Genomic DNA, 22,640 nt, shown 5'->3' on the forward strand with positions numbered 1-22,640 from the left:
TTAAGGAGCCCTGAAACTGGGACTCCACACATTAGGCTGAGCAGCTGTGTAGGCAGTGAGAGGAAAGGGATTTTATGTGGTTTGGGGTGGCCTGAGCTACTGTCTCCTGTGCTTGTCTTGTGTACCGCTAATTAGAAGGTGTGTGATGTCTACCTTTTGGCAATAGGAAGTAGACTCCAGGTGGCAAGAATACCAAAGCCGAGTGGACTCCCTCATTCCCTGGATCAAACAGCATACAATACTGATGTCAGATAAATCCTTTCCCCAGAACCCTGTTGAACTAAAGGTAAAGTCACAGACCTAAGTTGTCTTTTATAAATTCAGTGCTGGGGTGGGGCGCCTGGGTGGCTTAGTCGGTTGAGCATCTGACTTTCGCTTAGGTCATGATCTCGCAGTTGTGGGTTTGAGCCCCGCGTCGGGCTCTGTGCTGACTGCCAGTTCAGAGCCTGGAGCCTGTTTCAGAGTCTGTGACTCCCTCTCTCTGACCCTCCCCTGCTCACGCTGTCTCTCTCTCTCTCTCCTAGAAATAAATAAAATATTTAAAAAAATAAAATAAAAAATAAATTCAGTGCTGGGGTTAAGTCTCAGAACTCACTGCTGCTGGCTCCTGGGTGAGGTGGTATACAGTGGGTCAGGTTGCTTGCATGCATCCATTCATTTACCAAATATTAATTTTGCAGGCACTTTATAACCAATATATACACTTCAAAGAAACAGAAATTCTGGCCAAGGAGAGAGAAAAAGGGAGAATTGAGGAATTATATAAATTATTAGAGGTAAGGAAACTTATGCTTTGCTGATTCTTGGGGTTTGCTGGTTTGCCTGATTGTTATTTCTTTGTTAGACTGCCAGCACCTTCTTCCCAACCTGCATTAATAGCAATATTCTCAGGGTGACAAATCCAACATTGCTTTTAGGCTGGTGTTGAAAATTTGTGGTAAAAGGGCAGTATCAACCATCTGTATTTTTGAAAGAAGATGTGGTTTATCTATACAATGGAATACTAAATGGCAATGAGAAAGAATGAAATGTGGCCATTTGTAGCAACATAGATGGAACTAGAGGGTGTTATGCTGAGCGAAATAAGTCTGGCAGAGAAGGACAGATACCATATGTTTTCACGTATAGGTTGATTAGGAGGAGGTTAATGGAGGACGAAGCAGGAGAAGAGGGGGAAAAATAGTTGGGGAGAGGGAGGGAAGCAAACCATGAGAGATTCTTGAATGCTGAGAACAAACTGAGGGCTGATGGGGGTGGAGGAGAGGGGAAGGGAGGTGATGGGTGTAGAGGAGGGCACTTTTTGGGATGAGCACTGGGTGTTACATGTAAACTAACTTGACAATAAACAAACAAAAAAAAGAGACTTTTGAAAAATGACAAACATTTTTCAGAAATACTGAGTTTTATGAATGAGTTTTCCTGTTTTTCAGAGGGAAGCTAATCCTTTCCCAAAGATGGAAAGGAGAGAGACTTCCACACATATTTTGATTCCTAGAGAATTTGAAAGTGTAGATTTGGACGTTTGGCCTTTCCAGAATGGGGGTTATTAAGAGGTCAGGTGGATTCATGGAAGACATAGAAGGAATGGAAAGATTAGAACAGGTTAGAGTTAGTAGTCCCTGTGTTTTGGAGACGGTTTCTTTGCTCTTACCTCAAGGTGAGGTACTGCTAAGTACTCAGTTCTTTTCTCTTATTAGATGACAGGAGAAACTGCTGATGGCTGGGTAAATACGCAAGAAGCAATGTGTCTAGAACACGTAAAACTGGGCCTGAGGGCATGGCTGTGTCTTTGGACTAAAACAGTGTCTCTGGGATTTTTCAGGTGTGGATTGAGTTTGGCCGGATTAAGCTGCCTCAAGGTTACCACCCAAATGACGTGGAGGAAGAGTGGGGAAAGCTCATCATCGAGATGCTGGAGCGAGAGAAGTCGCTTCGCCCAGCTGTGGAGAGGTGGGCACAGGGCCTGCCGGTGACCTGATGTTACCCACCCAGGCTGCTTCGAGCCCGGCACATGACTACGGTTTTCATCTTATTATAGGCTGGAACTGCTGCTACAGATTGCAAACAAAATCCAGAATGGTGCTTTGAACTGTGAAGAGAAGCTGACACTAGCTAAGAATACACTGCAGGCTGTGAGTGTCTGTGTTGTCTCTCCCCTTCTCACCCTGTGCGCTAATGATCCAGAGTCACGAAATCCAGCTGCGTCACTTCCTCACACTTGGCTCCCTCGGTCCTCCTGGGTGGGGGCACTGGCCTTCTCCCACTCCCATTACTCCCTTTCTGTCTTAGGACGCTGCTCACCTGGAATCGGGACAGCCAGTGCAGTGCGAGTCAGATGTCATCATATACATTCAGGAATGTGAGGGTCTCATCAGGCAGCTGCAGGTGGACCTCCAGATCCTACGGGATGAGAATTACTACCAGCTGGAAGAGCTGGCTTTTAGGTGAGGAGCACAGGGCTCAGGCAGAGGGCGTGCTTATCGCTGAGGCTCACAGATCAAGAGTCTGGTGCTGAATCTTGTAACCTGGCTCTTGGAGGTCAGTATCTCAGGGGGGGATACTACAGGGTAGTATGTGGGGCAGGAAAATTATCATGGTGGAGGACAGTTTCCCCTTATTGCAGACCCTGCCCGCTGAGTACCTGTAGGATTCCCTAATCACTGTGGCCTCTTATAACACCCACACATATTTCAGGGTGACCTGCTGGGACGCAGTACCACATCTGGGCTAGAACTGCTGGTGATCGAATGCATCATTTTATAGAGAAAACTAAGACCCATAGAGGGGATGGGCATCATCTAGGTCACACAGTTTGTACATAACCAAGACTAAGACTCATGTTTTTTGACCCCCTAATCCATTATTCATTCTGTATATACCATCCAGGAGTTATATAAACAGACACTGGTTTGCCTCCCTCCAATTAACACTGTAATTTGGCATTTGCCTCAACAACTCTGAACGATGAAGATGTTAAAACCACCTTGTGTTCATATAACACTTCTTTTTCAAAACTGTTTTCTTGATATGATCTCATTTTTATTTTTGCCTCATCCTTGTCAAATGGATAGGGGATATTTTATCTTAAAAAAATGCATTACAGGGGCGCCTGGCTAGCTCAGTCAGTAGAGCATGCAACTCTTGATCTCAGAGTTTGAGTTCAAGCCCTACTTTGGGTGTGGAGCCTACTTTAAAAATGTGTATTGTAGATTTAAGTGTCTTCCTTTTTTCTCTTCCTCCATTTCAGGGTTATGCGTCTGCAAGACGAGCTGGTCACCTTGCGTCTAGAGTGCACAAACTTGTATAGGAAGGGCCACTTCACTTCACTTGAATTGGCTCCACCCTCTACTTTAACCACTACTCATCTGAAGGCAGAACCCTTGACCAAGGGAACCCATTCTTCCTCTACCTCCTGGTTCCGAAAACCCATGACTCGGGCTGAACTTGTGTCTATCTCCTCCTCTGAGGATGAAGGCAATCTTCGATTTGTGTATGAACTACTGTCTTGGGTAGAAGAAATGCAGGTGGGTGTATGCTCCAAATGCTTATGCAGTGCATTAAGGTTTTCTGTACCCCACAGCCTGTCTAGGAGGGCCAAGATGCTCTATGCCCCTTGGGTAAACTCTAAATTATTAATGCTGCCCGGAACCCAAATCCCCTTCTCAAGTATTAAATGGATAGCGTCAGCTCAAATCCTCAAAAGTCCCACACCGAATAGCATAGGCTTTTCTGATTGGAAACCCTTTGGGAATCCATTCCCTTCAGTTAACTGTGCTCTAAGTGGAGCTCATGGGAGAAATTATAGCCTATAAATCTCAGTTACCTTTTCTGAAACTCCCTCATTGGCAGAGGAGCTTGTTCCTCACTCTTTGTTGTTGGTCTTCCCTCTGGAGTTTAAGCCATTAAATTGTGCTTCACAATTTCAAGGGGCACTGTGTACATGTGTTCCGGAACAGTGGTTCAAGTTCGAGCTTGTCCTTTTTAGCCTTCTAATCCTTGTGTTTTCTATGCAATTCTTCCCACGCCCTCATGGTGGATTCCTCATGTAGCAATAAATAAAAACATCCAAAGACAAGCTATTTAAAAATTTCCTGCCACTGGCCAATAGTTGATGCCGTGAATGAAGTTTAATATTTTCAGATATTTCTTTCTTATATCCACTCTGTTTGTGAAATGAAGAGCTCCATAAAGGAAAATGCCTAAACTATAAAGTTAACCTTCAGCCTGTGGAAAGACCTTTCTGGTTGGTAAATTCAGGAATGTATCCCATAAGCAACAACAAAGGGCTGCCCCTACTGCAGGAGTTGGTGGGGTTTGGTCTCCAGCTCCCTGAGAGTGATAAGTGGCATGTTTTCCTACAAGAGGCCATGATGGAGATGGCTTAGGTGTCCTCTTCCCAGTCTCCTGCCCTCAGCCCCCTTGCCCAAGCATCAGTTCTGAAAAATTTCTGTTTTTGCTAATTCAACCAAATTAAATACATATCTTTTCTTTTCCAGATGAAACTGGAGCGAGCAGAGTGGGGCAATGACCTGCCTAGTGTGGAGTTGCAGCTGGAGACACAGCAGCACATCCACGCCAGTGTGGAAGAACTGGGCTCAAGTGTCAAAGAGGCCAGGTTATATGAGGTGCGTGCATTCAGAATCATCATGGAGGGGATATTGGGGTTGGGGGGTAACCAGGTAGCATGCTGTGCAGCTGTCTCTAAGGAGAAGGAGGCTCTGGAAAAGAATGAGAACCACGAGTAGCACTTTACACCAAATTCCCTTTCTACATCAAGTGTTTCTTTTGTTCTTTGAAATACCCTTACAAGCAAGGTTTCTTTTCTTTGTTTGTTTGTTTTTTGTTTTTGTTTTTTTTTTTACTAAACCCCTTTTTACTAAAAAGAATAGCAATACTAAAAGCTAAGGTCAGAATCGGTATGTCGTGGATGCAGTTTCCAAACACAGTTCCTCTGCTCCAAAACCTCATCTTGTTTCCACTTCACCTCCTGCCTGCAGGGTGAGCTGGAACAGAGAAATTACTCACTCAGTCTCCCCTTGCCCCCATTTGTAATTTCAAATTTCCCCTTCGAAAAAGCAGTCGAGTACTTTGGGAATCATCAGGCATAGATTTTCCTAAAAACCACCCAGAGCTACTGGAAGCGTGAGGTCTCTCAGCTGTGTTCACCCCACCTCACCTCACCTCACTCATTGCTGCCCCAGGCTTTATTTTTTAAGTTTTTACTTAAAAATTTTAAAAATGTTTTATTTATTTCTGAGAGAGAGACAGCGTGAGCAGGGGAGGGTCAGAGAGAGAGGGAGATACAGAATCTGAAACAGGCTCCAGGCTCTGAGCTAGGTGTCAGCTCAGAGCTCGGCACGGGGCTCGAACCCATGAACCGTGAGATCATGACCTGAGCCAAAGTTGGACGCTTAACCAACTAAGCCACCCAGGTGCCCCTTAAGTTTTTATTTAAATTCCAGTTAGTTAACATATAGAGTAATTAATATTAGTTTCAAGTGTACAGTACAGTGATTGAACACTGCTATACATCATCTGGTGCTCCTCACAAGTGCACTCCTTTTTTTTTTTTAAAGTTTATGTATTTATTTTGAGTGGGGTAGGGGAGGGACAGAGAGAAGAAGTAGACAGGGAGAATCCCAAGCAGGCTCTGCAGTTGTCAGCAGAGAGCCTGATGTGGGGCTTGAACACACAAACCATGAGCCGAAGTTGGACACTTAGCCAACTAGGCCACCCAGCCGCCCCACAAGTGTACTCCTTAATCCCCATCACCTGTTTAACCCATCCCCTTGCCTACCTCCCCTCTGGTAATGATCAGTTTGTTCTCTTTCGTTAAGAGTCTGTTTCTTGGTTTGACCCATAATGTTTTGTTTTGTTTTTTTATTTTTTATTTTATTTTATTTTTTTTTAAATTTTTTAAATGTTTTATTTATTTCTAGGAGAGAGAGAGACAGAGAGACAGCGTGAGCAGGGGAGGGTCAGAGAGAGTCACAGACTCTGAAACAGGGTCCAGGCGCTGAGCTGGCAGTCAGCACAGAGCCCGACGCGGGGCTCGAACCCACGAACCGCGAGATCATGACCTGAGCGAAAGTCTGACGCTTAACCGACTAAGCCACCCGGGCGCCCCTTGTTTTGTTTTTTAAATCAAGTTAGTTGACGTATAGTGTTTCTCCAGGCTTTACAACCTGACCAAGAGATTTGTTATCTCAACTTCTGTTTCTTGGGTAATCAATCCCTAACTGTGTGCAGACATAGCTGAAACCATATATTACATACAGTTTACTTACTCTTTCTCTAATACATCTTTATTTCGTTCCTTTCTTATCAGGGAAAAATGTCCCAGAATTTCCATACTAGTTATGTTGAAACTCTTGGAAAGCTGGAGACACAATATTGTAAACTGAAGGTGAGTTTTGACTCTTTTGTTCTCTACATGGACAATCTAGTTCCTTCCAAACAACTGTCTTCCGTAATTCAGAAAGTCTGTGGTTTGGCCCTGTTTTGGTTTTCTCCTTATTAGGTTATATCATTTACTGTGCAATTGTTCATATGTATTACAACATTTTCTCAAATTTTTTTGTGGATCAGAAATCACTGCCCCACAAAGTTTAAATTAAGTAGAACCTGTCCCAGTTTCTGTGTTTTGCCAAAGCAGTGCCTGTATATGCTTTGAGACACCAGAACAAAAAGTCTAAGACTGGTAGGAAGGAGACTCTTCTTCTGTCTGTTTTTCATTCCTGTCTTTTCAAGATTGTCCAGAGTAGGACAGGCCTAGGGTCATTCTTTATTCAGGGAGCCCCATAAAAGCCTGGTGAGTTCTAATTTTTTGCAGGGCTCTGGGATTCCTGTGCCAAACTTGTACTAAATTTAAATTTGGGTCCATGGAGGAGCACCCAGAGATGAAAAATCAAGGCTAAATTTATTTCCTGCATTATTCTTTACTTTGATGTCACATGTGCTCTCTTCTACAGATGAAAGCCTAGCAGTCTAACCTTGTAATCCCTGCTTTGTCTAGGAAACTTCCAGCTTCCGGATGAGGCACCTTCAGAGCCTGCATAAATTTGTCTCCAGAGCTACAGCTGAGTTGATCTGGTTGAATGAGAAGGAGGAGGAAGAACTAGCATATGATTGGAGTGACAACAATCCCAATATCTCAGCCAAGAGAAATTACTTCTCTGTGAGTGTAGCACAACAGACCTGTCGTATTTATGTAAGAGCAGAAGGAGACAGAGAGAGGCTAGTCTGTTGAGAGCTTAGATTTCTGGATTTGCATTTTGCTAGGTAGAAATAGGGACCCAGACCCCCTGCTTAATGCGTCTGTGCGTGTGAGATATGCTCGTGGAGATAGTGGAAGGAAACCAAGCCCTACAATGAATTTACTTAGCATGTGTTTAGAAGGGCAATGTTTTGGACAGTGAGAATATTGGGCTGCAAGTTGAGTTATTTCAGAATAGCTTTGTGTTTAGGATGACAGGCTTTGGAGTGAGAGAGACCGGAGTTCCAATTAACTCCTCCACTAACTGGCTCTGACCTTGGGCCAGTCATTTAACCTCTGGACCTCTGTGAAATGGGATGATAGTATCACTTCAAAGGCTTGTGTAAAAGATTGACTAAGCTAATATAGGGAAAGCACTTAGTGTAGGGCTTAGTCTTGTTTAATTGAGGCATACTCTTGGCTTTTTGCAAATTCTGAATTCTGTTAAATTCACTTAAATTTTTGGTCAAATATCTTCATTTGTAAAATGGGAAGGGAAATTTAACATTCGACAACGACAACACTTGTTTATTCTTTTTCAGTCAATACAGTGGGGTTGTTTTCTTTCTAAGTGTATTTCCACATTTTTAAAGATTTTGTAAACTCTGTGCAAATAGAAAACTTAAAAAAAATTTTTTTAATGTTTATTTTTGAGAGAGACACTGATAGAGTGTGAGTGGGGGAGGAGCAGAGAGAGAGAGGGAGACACAGAATCTGAAGCAGGCTCCAGACTCTGAGATGTCAGCACAGAGTCTGTTGTGGGATTGGAACTCACGAATGGTGAGATCATGACCTGAGTCGAAGTTGGATGCTTAACCAACTGAGCCACCCAGGCACCCCAGGAAGCTTTTTTATTCATTTACTTTAGATTCTTTTAAATTCCTTTAGAATTAAAAAAATATATAAACTTCTGATCAGAGAATAGCATATGATTCGTCTAAAATAAAGAAGAAAGAATAAATGCTCTAATACAATAAACTGTCTGAGAATGGAAATCAGGCTATGGTAAAGATAAAAAGAAAGTGCTTAGAAAGAAGGGATCAAATGTGACAGCAAAGATCAGTACCCAGCTTTATAGAATAGCTAACATCTAAATTGAGTCCTGCAGTGTTAACAGAATATAAAGCCAGAGGAGGGCACTGAAGGCTGTTGGAATAATCTGAGCAAAGCCAGTGAGTCACTGATGGGGATCTCAGGGTGTGTCACGTACTGTGTTAGGGGACATGAACCAGCCACTCCTGCCAAGTTATCTCCTTTCTCTGTCTCCAGTGCTCACCTGTGTTCCCCTGCTTTTTCAGGTCTGACCCAGGTCCCTTATCCTTTGTAAATTATTGTCCAGTAATTCTAGCTTTTTTGCTCTTTGAAATCCTCTGGCATGTGCTGTTTATTCCTCTCATTTTGGCAGTGACCCTGTGGAGTCTCCTTTAAAGTGGGGCAGGGAACAAAACTTTTTCTTTATTGCTTCTTCCCCCTTAATTGTACTTACTGCATCTAGTTGAATTCAATTTTCAGGAGTTGACAATGCAGCTGGAGGAGAAACAAGATGTGTTTCGGTCTCTACAAGATACAGCAGAGCTGCTGTCACTTGAGAACCACCCAGCCAAGCAGACTGTGGAGGTATGTGACTTGAGAATGTGTGAGGGTCAAGTGCTTAGGGTTGTCATAATAGAAGCATCCAACTCAGAGACTTTGTTCTGCTGAAACACCTGAAGGAAGTGTCAGTGATCATTTGTCTTGGATCTTTTCTCTTCATCCCAGCCCCCAAAAGACTACAAACAAAAGAGAATAGGATGAGAAAGTAGAAGAGATACTGACTCCTATTGAATCATATATTTTAAATAAGCATCCAGGCAGGCCGTCTGTTGTTGGTGTGGTGCATTTTGTCTGGAGAAGAGAGAGAGTGGGGGAATCTGAGAGGGATTTATTCACGCTCAGGTTTTGCTGATCATTTACAGTTGACCCTTGAACAACAGGGTTTGAACTATGTAGCCATCTTATATGCAGATTTATTTTCTAAATACTGTATGATACTATAAATGTATTTTCTTTTCCTTACGATTTTTTTAGTAACATTTTCTTTGCTATAGCTTACTTTATTGTAAGCATATAGTATATATACAGTATATGTACATACAATATACAAAATATGTGTTTATTGACTGTTCATGTTATCAGTAAGGCCTCTAGTCAGCAATAAGCTATTAGCAGTTAAGTTTCTGGGGAGTCAAAAGTCATATGTGGATTTCTGACTGCAAGGGGGTTCAGTACCCCATCCCCTCCATTGTTCAAGGGTCAGCTGTAGCTGCAATTGAGTGTGGAAGAGGCCTTTTCTATGTAACCCATGTGGGATAAAAGACAAGCCTGTTTCTCATGGGAAGCACTCAGCAGATGCCCGTCAAGCATCTCCGTGTATCTTCTGTTGGCCTATCATTAGCAGAGTTGGACCTGGAAGAGAGCATCACACATGTATCTTGCTAAACCCCTGCCTTTCTGTTCATGTGCTTGGCTCTTGCAGGCTTACAGCGCCGCGGTCCAGTCCCAGTTGCAGTGGATGAAGCAGCTATGCTTGTGTGTTGAGCAGCATGTAAAAGAGAATACTGCTTACTTTCAGGTATGTGAACTTTGTGTTTGTGTCTGTGCACATCTGTGTGTGTGTGTGTGTGTGTGTGTGTTCACAAGCATCAGAGAGGATGAGAATACCCTTTTCTATTCAGACAAGGATTTTATGTACCTCTATTTGCACACAAGCCTGCACATGGAAAAGGTGAGGTGAAAAGCACATCCGTTTCAGTTAAACCACCACTTTACTGTGTAAACCACCACTCCCAAAGGACAGCTGCTTAAAACAAAAATCTGTTGGTTAGTTCTTGATTCTGTGGTTTGGTAATTTGGGCTAGGCTCAGTCGAGATGAGAAAGGATGATTTTCTCATCTTGCTTCATTTATGGATGGCTGCAGGCAGCTGGCAGGCAGGCTAGGGGCTGGTTGGTTGCAAATGGCATCACTTCCACGTCTGATGGTTGGTGGGGATGATGGGGTACAAATCCACATGCAAGTGTGTAACATCTGATAGGCTAGCCTAGGCTTCTTTACATTTGTTCCACAAATGGCCAGAGAGAGTGAGCCCCAGTACACAAGCCCTTTTTTTCTGCTGTCACATTTATTATGTCATTGGGCAAAGCAAGTCAGGTGCCTGGGCCCAGCTTCAAGGGAAGAAGTAGACCCTCCTCCCTCTGATGGGAGAAGCTGTAAAATCCCAGCACCATTTTTCTTTCTTCAGTCTATCACAAGGTCAAGAACATATTCCTTATTTTCAGATGAGGATGGGAGGAGGAAATAACCTGTTGCCTCTGTTGGGGTTTGCCCTAAATTAAATAATCTCCCTGATCACTTTATATTCTTATCAGTTAATTGGAACATTTGATCATGCGACCTTTAGGCTTTTCATGACACCTGCCTCACAGCCAGGTATCCTCACTAGCAGTGTTTCTGAGAAGGGGAAGCTGACTGATGTTTCTCTAGGGTTCAGTAGGCTTTGTGGTTGTCATCACTAACATTTCCCAGATGTGGCGTTTTATGCCCTCAGTTTCCACTCCTGTGGATTTTGTAATGAAGTATCATCAATCCAGGAGAGGAATTACAGTGAGATTGCTCTTTCTTGGTCAACATCTGTGTGTTGTGATGTGTTGAACATGGGGTCCTGCTTTTGTCCCCACAGTTCTTCAGTGATGCACGGGACCTGGAATCATTCTTGAGGAACCTCCAAGACTCCATCAAACGAAAATACTCCTGTGACCACAACACCAGCTTATCTCGCCTCGAGGACCTGCTCCAGGACTCCATGGTGGGTGTTGCATCAGCGGGATGATTACTCCTGAGAAACAGAGTAAACCATATCAGCCGCTGCTGTTTATATCCTTGAAAGCTGTAGGGTAATGGCTGCTTATATCCTTGAAAGCTATACGGTAATGGGTTAGTGTTATAAACTTTGGCTCACGTTCAAATAGAGTTTAATCCCAATTTTGTTCTGTCTTTTTCTTTTTTTTTTTTTCTGTCCTTAAAGAAGTTGCTAATAGGAATCCTTTGGGTATGCTGTTGAAGTAAAGGCCTAGGCCTCTCCCCTGAGCCACTTAGTGCTCACTATGCTTGTCTTTGCATTGTTCCTATTTTAATTCAAAAGTTGAGACCAAAGATGAGGTGTAGAGCATGAAAAATAGTGTTTAAGGGGATTAGGTGACATCAAATTCTTTTTTCACTCTCTCATGCAAAGAGAATTTAAACAAAACCAAATCAATGAACTAGACTTTAGTCATAATTTTCCTCTGTGGTAATTTTGTTTTGGTAAAATGAGGTATTAGAATATTGATTTTAATTAAGGATGATGTTAAAATATTAATTAGATATAGTGCAATATTTGTCAAATTTATGTAGCAGTATTAACTTTGAGAAAATATTTTTGCATCCAGTATTTACTCCAAATCAATTTTATATTCATTTTCTCCAATGAATTATTCTTTCAGAAATGCTGATAATAAAATCAGAGCAGGAATGTTTACATGTAGTAAATGTATATTACACAGAGTTGGCAGGACAAGGCACCAGCTACATCCCAAATTAAGATAGAAGAGTATGTAATAGGGAAATTATTTTTTCTATATGAGAAGCCAGAGGATTCCCACATTTCAGTAGAAAATTATAAATAAGAGAACCAGAGAACTCAAAACTTTTTCATAGGTGAAACTTGGGTATTTGTGAACATTAGTTGATTGTTTATTGATTTATTTTTACACTTTCAGGTATTATTAACCTATGAATGGGTTCACATTCAGTGTTTTACCTGGGCCAGTAACCTGTTAATTTAATGAACTTGGAATGAAGGATAAAAGCCTGACTTTTTAGATGTTGTCTCTAGAATGTCTCTCTTGGAGGTACTTCAAGTATGAAGGAGGAATATAATAATCCTTGGCTATTATCTCCTCCCTTCCACAGAGTACCTTCCTGTCTTAGGGTAACTTCTCTGCAATTGTTGTCATATCTTCTCTTCTCGAGGGTCGCTGCTCTGTTCCCTCCTCTCCAGGTCAGGGGCATCGGGTTGGCGGCGTCATCTGGGCATGAAGTCACCTGGGTCTGCTCCTCAGCTTTTCCTCAGCTTGTCCGTCAGGTTCGGGAGCATCTGTCATGGCTTCTGGTTCTTTTCAGAACTTTTACCACGCTGAGCACTTGGTCTCTGGAGCTTGAGATGTTTGGCTGTGGGTTAGACAGAAATTGACATCTTTATTGCAAGGAAACGGAAATGGGTAGACCAGCTCTCAAGTATGGAAGAGTGTGGCTGTCTCCCTGATATATTCCATTCCTCTTTCTTAACTAATAAGTTAAAGTTGTATTTCTTCCAATCATGCTCCCGGGGACAGGCACAGGTAGTTTATTTAAGCATTTCTTTTTCTTTACTTGCATATTCTTAATTCTTTAATGGCATTTCTTAACATTATTAACTCTTTACTCTCATCACATCTACTTCCATCCTAAGAAAGTCCTCTTCTAAGGACTTTTTATACCTCAAAATGGGCTTGACACATCCTGATAATACATGAAAGTTATCCTTTACTCTCTAACACAATTGGCAGTACATTGCTACCAATTTTGTGGACAAGAAGTTCATTAGTTTTTAAGATAATTGGGTTTGCAGAGACTTGAGAGTTTCAATTTTGCATGATGCTTCTTTCAAACCAGTCAAATTTATGTGCACATGGCACAGCAAGACACTAAAAGGTAAACCCTGAATCATTTGTCATGTCTTCACCAACAGCACTGGTTTATAAATTGTTGGTGGAAGAGCTAAGATCTTTCTCTAGAAAGTTTGACTCAATTTTTAAGAAAGCGAAATAGTAGTAGTAGAGCTTGGGAGGTATAATTATTTAAAAATTCCTTAAAGAGCACAATACTAGCTTCTCCTCCGCAGAAGGCAAGAACTGGCTTCTACCAGTAAGAAAGCAAATAATAATAATAGCGACAGCAATGTTGTTATTATTGTTTTTAAATTTCCATGCTTTCTGCACCTTATTTGGGGAAATCCTTTGTTAGTGTGTATAGCTGTATTTGGCAGCTGGCAGTTCTTTTTTTTGTTTTTGTGTTTCCATTATTTTTGCATGTGGCTTCATGATTCATTGAAAAGGGCACAGGGAGAAAGCTGAGCAATTTGAATATAAAAGTGCTTGGAGAAGACAAGAAATATCCTCTCCTTTTTTCTTTATCTTTGTGTTTCTAAGATGGCTCCACCAAGGATCCCTACTTAACTGAGAAATGACATTCTCTGAGGGAGTGGAGCACTCAGTCTTCTTTGTTGACTCAGTCACCCTGAGTAGCAGCGTTAATGTCTTTTGTGTTTCTTCTCACTTTGTAGGATGAAAAGGAGCAGCTAATACAGTCCAAGAGTTCCGTTGCCAGTCTTGTTGGGAGATCAAAAACCATCGTTCAGCTAAAGCCACGCAGTCCCGACCACGTGCTAAAGAGTACCATTTCTGTGAAGGCTATTTGTGACTATCGACAAATAGAGGTGAGGAGGAAAGGTACCTCTGGCTCCAGAAGGAAGGGAGGGAGAAGCAAAGCCTTCAGTTAGGGGTATGATAGGGAAAGGCCTAATGATACAGGTTTTTTGTTTTTTAATTAGAACTTAAACAGTCTTTAAGAAAAAAAAAAAAAAAGCCCAAACTCTACAATCTTGACCTGCTCCCAGCCTCCATGATTGGTATCATCATCCACTCGATTTCCTAAGTGATGTCCCTGAGCCATATCTTTGGCTTTTCCTCTCACCCCCACAACTTTGTAGTCCCTAAGTCATATCTTTGGCTTTTCCTCTCTTATCCTCACAACTAGTAGGAAAACCAAATCAATACCAACTTGCAAATAAATATCCCTTAGATTAGATGTACTTCTTTCTGCCCTTGCAGCTACAACCCTCAGTTAGACCATAATTCCTTTCCCTTGAATAATGGCAGTAGCCTCCCCATTCAATGCATTCTCTATTCTTCTACCAGCATGATCTTCAAAGAAAAAAAATTATTCCCATACTTCCATCCTACAATAATCCACAGTTCTGTTTAGATGGCCTAAATTCCTTAATATGGCTTCAAGGTCCTGAATAATCCTTCTTTATCTTTCTAGGCAAGACTGGGTCATGTCCCTTCCATGCATTCCCTGGTAAATTGCATTTGTCTTACAGTATTATAACTCTTTACCCCCACCAGAATATGTGGACTATCAACCATGTTTGTTAGTTTACCATCTTACCATGCTGATGTCCAGTGGCCCAGCAACATTCTAGGCACATAATAGACTCAGTAAATATTTGTAATGCATAAGAATGAACTTCTCTGGCACTTTTCTGTGTCTCAGTATTTCTGTCTATAAAACAGGGATGATGATGTTGGTTCCTTGTCTCCCAAGAAAGAGAATTGATGATTCCAAAATACTTAAATCTTTTCAGGGATTTGAGTGGGAACAAGAGGGAGGATGAGAAAGTATCACAAAAGCAGAGCTGAGATTATTCATGTCCCTTTAACCTTTACCCTAATGGTTGTAGATGCAGAGAGATTGCTTTTGGAGGTGTTAAGACAGTCCCCTTAGAACTTCCATATACTGAGTTACTTGACCTGTAATAAACATTAACAGACACGCTTCCTTGATTTCTTTGATGTCACAACCTTTCCTGTGTTGTGTATATTTATATATAAGGTTATCTTTTCATCAAAATCAGGAACCCTCACTAAGTGATGGCAGATCTCCAAAATGATTTTTTTTAATCTTTTATGTTTTATTTATTTCTGAGAGAGAAAGAGAGAGAGAGACAGCATGAACAGGGGAGGGTCAGAGAGAGAGGGAGACACAGAATCTGAAACAGGCTCCAGGGTCTGAGCTGGCTGTCAGCACAGAGCCCGACGCAGGGTTTGAGCCCACGAACTGTGAGATCGTGACCTGAACCGAAGTCAGACGCTCAACCGACTGAGCCACCCAGGCGCCCCAAAATGATTTTTTTTCTTAAGCATTTCATAGCTTTGGGATCAGGCACCACATCATAATGGGTTGTTGGTTTATCCATTAGCAGTAACTTGTGGGTTTGTCTCTTCAGATCACTATTTGCAAGAATGATGAATGTGTGTTGGAAGATAATTCGCAGAGGACCAAGTGGAAAGTGATCAGCCCCACAGGGAATGAGGCGATGGTCCCATCAGTCTGTTTCCTCATCCCCTCACCCAATAAGGATGCCATTGAGATGGCCAGCAGGTAACTTTGCTTAGCTGCCACTGTGTACTGCCACCTGTGCTGCTTGGCTGGAGTGAATTGATGGAGGGATGCATCTGCATTTGCAGTCTTAAACAGAGCAGCCAAGTTTTAAAGTTTCTTTTGGGAAAGACCTCCTATTAAGATAGTAAGTCTTGCACTTGCAGCTACATAGGAGGTTTTCAGTAAATCCGTTTGTAAGTCTTCCAGAAGTTGAGAATGAATCAGGCACAGGATGTTTTCGAAAAAAATCTTTCCAGTCCTTCACACTGCAGTCGTCGTTGTCGTCGTCATCGTCTTCTTCTTCTTCTTTTAATATGCCAGATGACTTTTTAAGTTGTTATTAACTTTTAAACATTTTAGCAGTTCTGTGACTATATAGACCACAGCAATGTACTTTTAAAGCATTGATAGGGATTGTTGTTTTTCAACAATTCCAAATGGGGTTATTTGATCTCTAATTTTCTCTGTTACTTATCTTCACGGGTGTATCCTATCTCTGACTTCCTTTGATTATGATATATAAAAGTAACATTTATAAGACTGCTAAACATGCTGACATCATAATACCATAGTAAATCCAAATTGTTTGAGTATCTCAATTAATTTTGTTCTAAACATTGCTGTGTTGTTAGTATTTGATTACTTGCCTTTCTCTGCTCAGCATGTAAACCCAGTTCTGCTAAGGCAGTCACATCTTCCCCCTGAAAGGTCTCTGATGTGGAGCTCAGGTTTCAGAAAAGCCGCAGCCAGGTTCTCTGTTGTTTCTAGGGTCGAACAGTCTTATCAGAAAGTGATGGCCCTTTGGCATCAGCTACATGTTAACACTAAAAGCCTTATCTCCTGGAACTATCTGCGGAAGGACCTTGACCTTGTAAAGACCTGGAACCTGGAAAAGGTAATTGTGAAAAGCCTTTCCTCAGGCTTACATCCTGTTGGCAAGCTTTTTTCAGAAGGAACTTTTTTTCGTTGCTATAAGACTCCTACCCACCCAAGGGAAGTAAAGTGGAGTCAGGGATAGTGTTTCAGAATTAGGGGGGCCTAGGAAAGAAAAACAGCAGCCTGAATGGTTAAGGAAATTCCTGATGAAAACAAACAAGATCCTCAGTTTTCTTGGCCAACCAAAGTCTTCTTCTCACTATGCGGGATGAGCAGCTCTTGAATAGATGTATTCCTGTATTATAGGAATAATGGTGAATTAACCATTAGTCAGGGTTGTGTACAGTAGGGCATAGTGGGTGCTTCTAGGGTGCTAGTATTATTGTTTCTTGATCTGAATGCTGATAACATGGATAAGTTCTTTTTGTAAAAAAAAAACAAACCATATTTACAGTTACGGTGTGTGCAACTGATTTGTCTATATGTTAAACATCAGTAAAAAGGAGAAAAGGAGACTGTATTATGTTCCCATTCTATTGAAATTTCTTTTATTTCCATTTCTCTCTCTCTCTCTCTCTCTCTCTGTAGCTTCGATCCTCAGCTCCAGGGGAGTGCCACCAGGTTATGAAGAACCTCCAGGCCCACTATGAAGACTTTCTGCAGGATAGCCGTGACTCTCTACTCTTTTCTGTGGCTGATCGTTTGCGCTTGGAAGAGGAGGTGGAGGCTTGTAAAACCCACTTTCAGCACCTGATGAAGTCCATAGAGAATGGTGTGTGCCTTGGAAAGAGGGAGAGGAATGGTGGAATGAGAGCCCTGAAGAGTGCTGCTGGACCCTTCATATAGACTAGAAAGCACCACCTTTTTACCATTTGAGTTGCTAAAAACTTGAGACAGGGAAAAACTTAACAGAGATGAATTATTCAAAATCAGATCATGGAAGAAGAGGCTGTATTTCAGTCATTGCTTATCAGCCTGTCACATTTTCTTGTGGAAATAACATGTTTCGATTCTTAAAGATGAGTATATAATGCAGGGAGTTTGGGATCAGGCAGAAGGTTCCCCCCATATAAGGCCTTGCTTTCATTTAGGAATATCAGGTCTGCTGCTCTCCATCTAAGGGTGAATCTCTTGTTTTCAGATTTGTTGATTTCTCTTGTGGTGCTTAATGGTATTCTGTACTTGTGCATTCACAGAGGACAAAGAAGAAACTGTGGCCAAGACGTACATTTCAGAGCTGAAGAATATCCGACTACGCCTGGAGGAGTGTGAACAGCGGCTGGTCAAGCGAATTCAGTCTCCAGCCAGTTCTAGGACTGACAAAGATGCCCGGCAGGACAATGCATTAAGGATCGCGGAGCAAGAGGTAAGCCTCAAGCAAGGTGGCTGCCAGCTGCAGTGCACATGCTTTTCAGAGTGAATTGGGTGTCAAGACAATATGGAGCCTAAGAAATAAGACAATAGACTCCTGGCATTCCTACTCGAGAGTCCTTCCCTGCAGCATGTAAATGCCTTTTACCTATGGCAAAGCCTGATTTCAGCTCCCAGTGTGTTGCTGAATGTTGATTAGTTTTCTACGCACTTGGGGAGGCAAACTGACTGGCAGATTTTTCTAAGCACTGCATTTGGGCTACATATTTTAAGACTGCTTGGTAGAGATGCTACTATCTGCTCTATCCCTTATGTGCATGTGGTACTTTCTATGACGTAGTTCCATCAGCCATATGATGCAAAAAATACTAAGGAAAGACTCAGATTCTTTTCTAGGCTCTGATGCACACTTGACTTTCAGCAAGTTAACTCTCATTCTTTGTTTCCTTTCTTATAAAATGGATATGATAATAGAATCCAAACTATATCACTTAATTCCACAGTTTTCCAAAACTTTGGAAGTGATCTAGTATATATAATGAGTTTTCTAAAAATGTAAAATGCCATCAAAATGTAGGGCAGTGTTTGTTTCTGAAGTAAAAGCAGCAAATATTAACTGCTTTGTTATGTGCTCATAGGTGTGTAAAGGGAGTAACCCAAAGTCCTTGCTTTGGGCTTATAATGTAGTTTAAAGAAGAATAAAAGGTTGAAGTCACAATTAGAAACTTCAGTATAAGAGATATTTTAAGATAGTACCTAGGATATTCACAGATTTCAAAGCAAATATTGCTATAGGAATTTAGAGTATTATTAGACCATTTCTACTTGGGATGATAGAGCTCTTTAAAGAATATTAGTGGGGTGGCTCAGTCGGTTAAGCATCAGACTTCAACTCAGGTCATGATCTCACTGTTCATGGGTTGGAGCCCTGCATTAGGCTCTGTGATCACAGCTCAGAGCCTGGAGCTTGCTTCAGATTCTGTGTCTCCTTCTCTCTCTGCCCCTTGCCTACTCGTACTCTGTCTCAAAATGAAATAAACATTTAAAATATTTAAAAAAAAAAAAATATTAGATTTGACCTGGGAGCCTGAAGGAATGGAAAGGACTGGCTAAATTAGGAATGATTTTTCTTAACCTTCTCAGTTATTCCAAAGTGTAAAGAAGTGGATGAGTGGGCAGTGTAATTTTCAGTGGCGAAGAGGGATCTAATATGCCTGAACAAAGCATATCATATAAACCTGTAATTTTCATATTGAAACTTACAAGATTTCTGTAGTCACATGAAATCTGTTTGTCCCAGCGAAATAGAACATTCTATGAAATGTTAATATTCAGCTCTTCTAGAGGACCTTCCTTTTTTTTTCATTAACTTTTTATTTTGAAGTAGTTTCAGTATATAGAAAAAAAGTTTTTTTCCTATAGCCTTCACCTGGATTCCCCAAATGTTGACATTTTTCTGTATTTGCTTTGTAATTTTTTCTACATATGTATACATCATAATTTTTTGGGGGGCCCTGGGTGGCTCAGTCAGTTGAGCATCTGACTTCAGTTCAGGTCATGATCTCATAGTTTGTGAGTTTAAGCCTCGTGTTGAACTCTGTGCTGACAGTTCAGAGCCTGGAGCCTGCTTAGATTCTGTGTCTCCCCCACTCTTTACCGCTCCCCTGCTTGCACGGTCTCTCTCTCTCTCTCTCAAAAATAAACATTAAAAATTAAAAAAAATTTTTTTCTTCTTTTTAGAGTAAATTCTGTATATGATGCTTTTTTTACCCCTTAATACTTCAGTGCGCATTTCCAAAAATCAAGGGGAGTCTCCTATATAACCACTGGACAATGATTAAAATTAGGAAATGAACATTGATATAATGCCATTATCTAAGATTTTATTAAAATTTCATCAGTTGACTTCATAATGCCTTTTTTGGGTACTAACTCTCCCCAAATTTTTAGTACAGGGCTCAATCCAGTACCTATCACACATTTCATTTAGTTCCTATATCTCTTCAAAGTTCCTTAAACTGAAATAATTTCTCAACTTTTCATCATCTTTCATAACCCTAACATTTTTTTTAATGTTTTTTTTTGAGAAAGAGAGAGTATGCCTGTATGCATGTGCAAGCGGGGGAGGGGCAGAGAGAGAGGAGACAGAGGATCCAGAGCAGACCCTGTGCTGACAGCAGAGATCCCCATGTGGGGCTTGAACTCACGGAGTGTGAGATCATGACCTGAGCCAAAGTCAGATGCTTAGCTGATTGAGCAACCCAGCCTCCCCAACCCTAACATTTTGAAGAGTGCAGGTCATTTATTTTGTAGAATATTCCTTTATTTCTGTTTATCTGAGGTTTCTTCATGACTAGATATATCTTACACATTTTGGGGCAGAAATACCACAGAAATGATCGTGTGTTCTCAGCATGATATCAGGAGGCATGTGATGTTGATTTGTCCCATTACTGGTGATAACTCGTACTGTTTGTTGCTCTTTACCCCTTTGTAATTACTAACCATATTGTGGGGAGATACTTGGAGACCATGTAAAATATCTTGTTTTATGTCATACTTTAATCACCTAGTTTTTTAGCATCTAATGTTGATTCTTGACTGAATTAATTATTAGTATGACTGTTGCCAAAAGGTGATTATCTAATTCTATTATTCCTTTTAGATTTTAAAATTTCTATTCTATGCCCTCCTTTTTTCCTTCCTTTTTAAAAAGTTATTTATTTATTTATTTATTTATTTATTTTGAGAGCGAGAGCAAGTGGGAAAGGAGCAGAAAGAGAGGGAGAAAGAGAATCCCAAGTAGGCTCTGTGCTGTCAGTGCAGAGCCTAATGTGGGGATCCATCTCACTAACCATGGGATCATGACCTGAGCCAAAGCCAGGAGTTGGACACTTAACTGACTAAGCCACCCAGGTGTCCCCTTTCATCCTTCTTTATGTCAGTATGGACTTATGGATTCTTATGTTAATGGTTTATAAGTTGTTACTGTCTTTATTTTGATGTTCAGAATTTCTCAAATTTAGCTATTGAGAGCCCCTTCAGGCTGGTATCTATATCATTTTAATGTGTTCCACTATTCTTTGAGTGCTTTCTTATTTTTTTTTTTTTAATGTTTTTTTATTTATTTCTAGGAGAGAGAGAGAGACAGCGTGAGCAGGGGAGGGTCAGAGAGAGAGGGAGTCACAGACTGAAACAGGCTCCAGGCTCTGAGCTGGCAGTCAGCACAGAGCCCGACGCGGGGCTCGAACCCACAAACCGCGAGATCATGACCTAAGCGAAAGTCGGACGCTTAACCGACTAAGCCACCCAGGCGCCCCATTGTGCTTTCTTATTTCTTAACAAAATAAGATAAGATATTCCAGGTTCATCTTGCCTTTGCCATCCCCAACTCTGGAATCAGCCATTTCTCCGAGGAGTCCTCCTTGGAGAGGTAGAGAATACTATTTAGAAACCAAGATCTGTATACTAAGCATGCTCTTATTATTGGGGTGTCATTGTGTCTAGGCCTGCTAAGCAAATAGAACTAGAAAAACACATACTTAAAAACCTATAATGCACACACACATATAGGTACACCCCAGTGTCACACACACGCATACTTATATGTATATACATATTATGTCTATAGATGTATGTATGATTATATTCATATAAATGTATCACAAAGGTAGACCAGTATATCTATCAATTTCTCCCTCACACCTACACGCACACACACAGCCATAACTATGAATTCATATACATCTGTCTCCATTTTGTTCCAAATATACCAATACCACAGGGCTCATTCTAGCCTTTCTTCTTCTTTTTTTTTTTTTTTAAATGTTTTATTTATTTCTAGGAGAGAGAGAGACAGCGTGAGCAGGGGAGGGTCAGAGAGAGAGGGAGTCACAGACTGAAACAGGCTCCAGGCTCTGAGCTGGCAGTCAGCACAGAGCCCGACACGGGGCTCGAACCCACGAACCGCGAGATCATGACCTAAGCGAAAGTCGGACGCTTAACCGACTAAGCCACCCAGGCGCCCCGCCTTTCTTCTTTCCATATTTGTAACTTCCTTCCCTAAGACCGAGAAACCTAGTTTATGTTACCTACAGTAAATTTACTTATTGCTCAGTTCTAGCAGCACGTAGAGATGAGTAGTTTTAGAACTGCTGAGTCAATGCTACTACAAAAAACCCACAAACCTACTAACTGGAGTTCAGTGTTTATTTATGGTTCCTTTTATCTTTAGCCTGAACATTTGTCCATAGTCCAAATACTGTGTTCAGGAAATACTTGTGTGTGTTCTTCCCATCCTCCCTCTTCAGTGCTATTTCATAGTTTATTCAACTACTTTCCTACAGATAAGCATTTAGGTTGTTTGCAGCATTTTGCTATTACTTCTTTGTTCAATTCTGCCTCCATCTTTGTTGTGTGTCTTATTCCTGACAGCGTACGCAAGAGGACTTACAGCAACTGAGGTCAGACTTGGATGCCATTTCCACGAAATGCAACAGCTTTCTGCATCAGTCTCCATCTGGTTCGAGTGTCCCAACTCTGCGCTCAGAACTCAATCTGCTGGTGGAGAAAATGGACCATGTGTATGGTCTCTCCACAGTTTATCTGAATAAGTGAGTGAGCTGCAGGTTTGGATCCAAAGGGCAGTGGTTTCATTGGGATGAGAAGGGGAATGCCTAGAGTGTTTCAGAGAGGTTGCAGATCTTAAAGACCATATACCCATGAAGAGAGACCTTGGCTTTCATTCCAAGTAACTGGAGTGGGTTCCTTGGGGTACAATGAACAATGTCAATGATACAGACGGGGAGAGGGATTTGCAGTGTTAGGAGTATTTCTCTTTGATTAGCTAGCTCTGAAAA

General features: G+C 41.4%; 1 protein-coding gene across 1 annotated transcript in view; it reads left to right on the forward strand.

The window, feature by feature from the left end:
* The window catches only part of MACF1 (microtubule actin crosslinking factor 1), a 229,559-nt gene that overhangs the window by 71,233 nt on the left and 135,686 nt on the right, over nucleotides 1-22,640 (forward strand). Inside the window, exons 9-26 of the mRNA XM_077753196.1 lie at nucleotides 167-286; nucleotides 681-776; nucleotides 1,823-1,950; nucleotides 2,039-2,132; nucleotides 2,290-2,444; nucleotides 3,248-3,524; nucleotides 4,497-4,625; nucleotides 6,329-6,406; nucleotides 7,016-7,177; nucleotides 8,768-8,872; nucleotides 9,771-9,866; nucleotides 10,973-11,098; nucleotides 13,655-13,807; nucleotides 15,380-15,534; nucleotides 16,303-16,429; nucleotides 16,999-17,182; nucleotides 17,607-17,776; nucleotides 22,216-22,394. Of these exons, the coding sequence (XP_077609322.1) occupies nucleotides 167-286; nucleotides 681-776; nucleotides 1,823-1,950; nucleotides 2,039-2,132; nucleotides 2,290-2,444; nucleotides 3,248-3,524; nucleotides 4,497-4,625; nucleotides 6,329-6,406; nucleotides 7,016-7,177; nucleotides 8,768-8,872; nucleotides 9,771-9,866; nucleotides 10,973-11,098; nucleotides 13,655-13,807; nucleotides 15,380-15,534; nucleotides 16,303-16,429; nucleotides 16,999-17,182; nucleotides 17,607-17,776; nucleotides 22,216-22,394 (2,534 nt within the window). The remainder of the gene's footprint in view (nucleotides 1-166; nucleotides 287-680; nucleotides 777-1,822; nucleotides 1,951-2,038; nucleotides 2,133-2,289; nucleotides 2,445-3,247; nucleotides 3,525-4,496; nucleotides 4,626-6,328; nucleotides 6,407-7,015; nucleotides 7,178-8,767; nucleotides 8,873-9,770; nucleotides 9,867-10,972; nucleotides 11,099-13,654; nucleotides 13,808-15,379; nucleotides 15,535-16,302; nucleotides 16,430-16,998; nucleotides 17,183-17,606; nucleotides 17,777-22,215; nucleotides 22,395-22,640) is intronic.

The sequence above is a fragment of the Crocuta crocuta genome, unplaced genomic scaffold (genome assembly GCF_008692635.1).
Source record: "Crocuta crocuta isolate KB4526 unplaced genomic scaffold, BGI_CrCroc_1.0 scaffold303, whole genome shotgun sequence".
Lineage (NCBI taxonomy): Eukaryota > Metazoa > Chordata > Mammalia > Carnivora > Hyaenidae > Crocuta > Crocuta crocuta.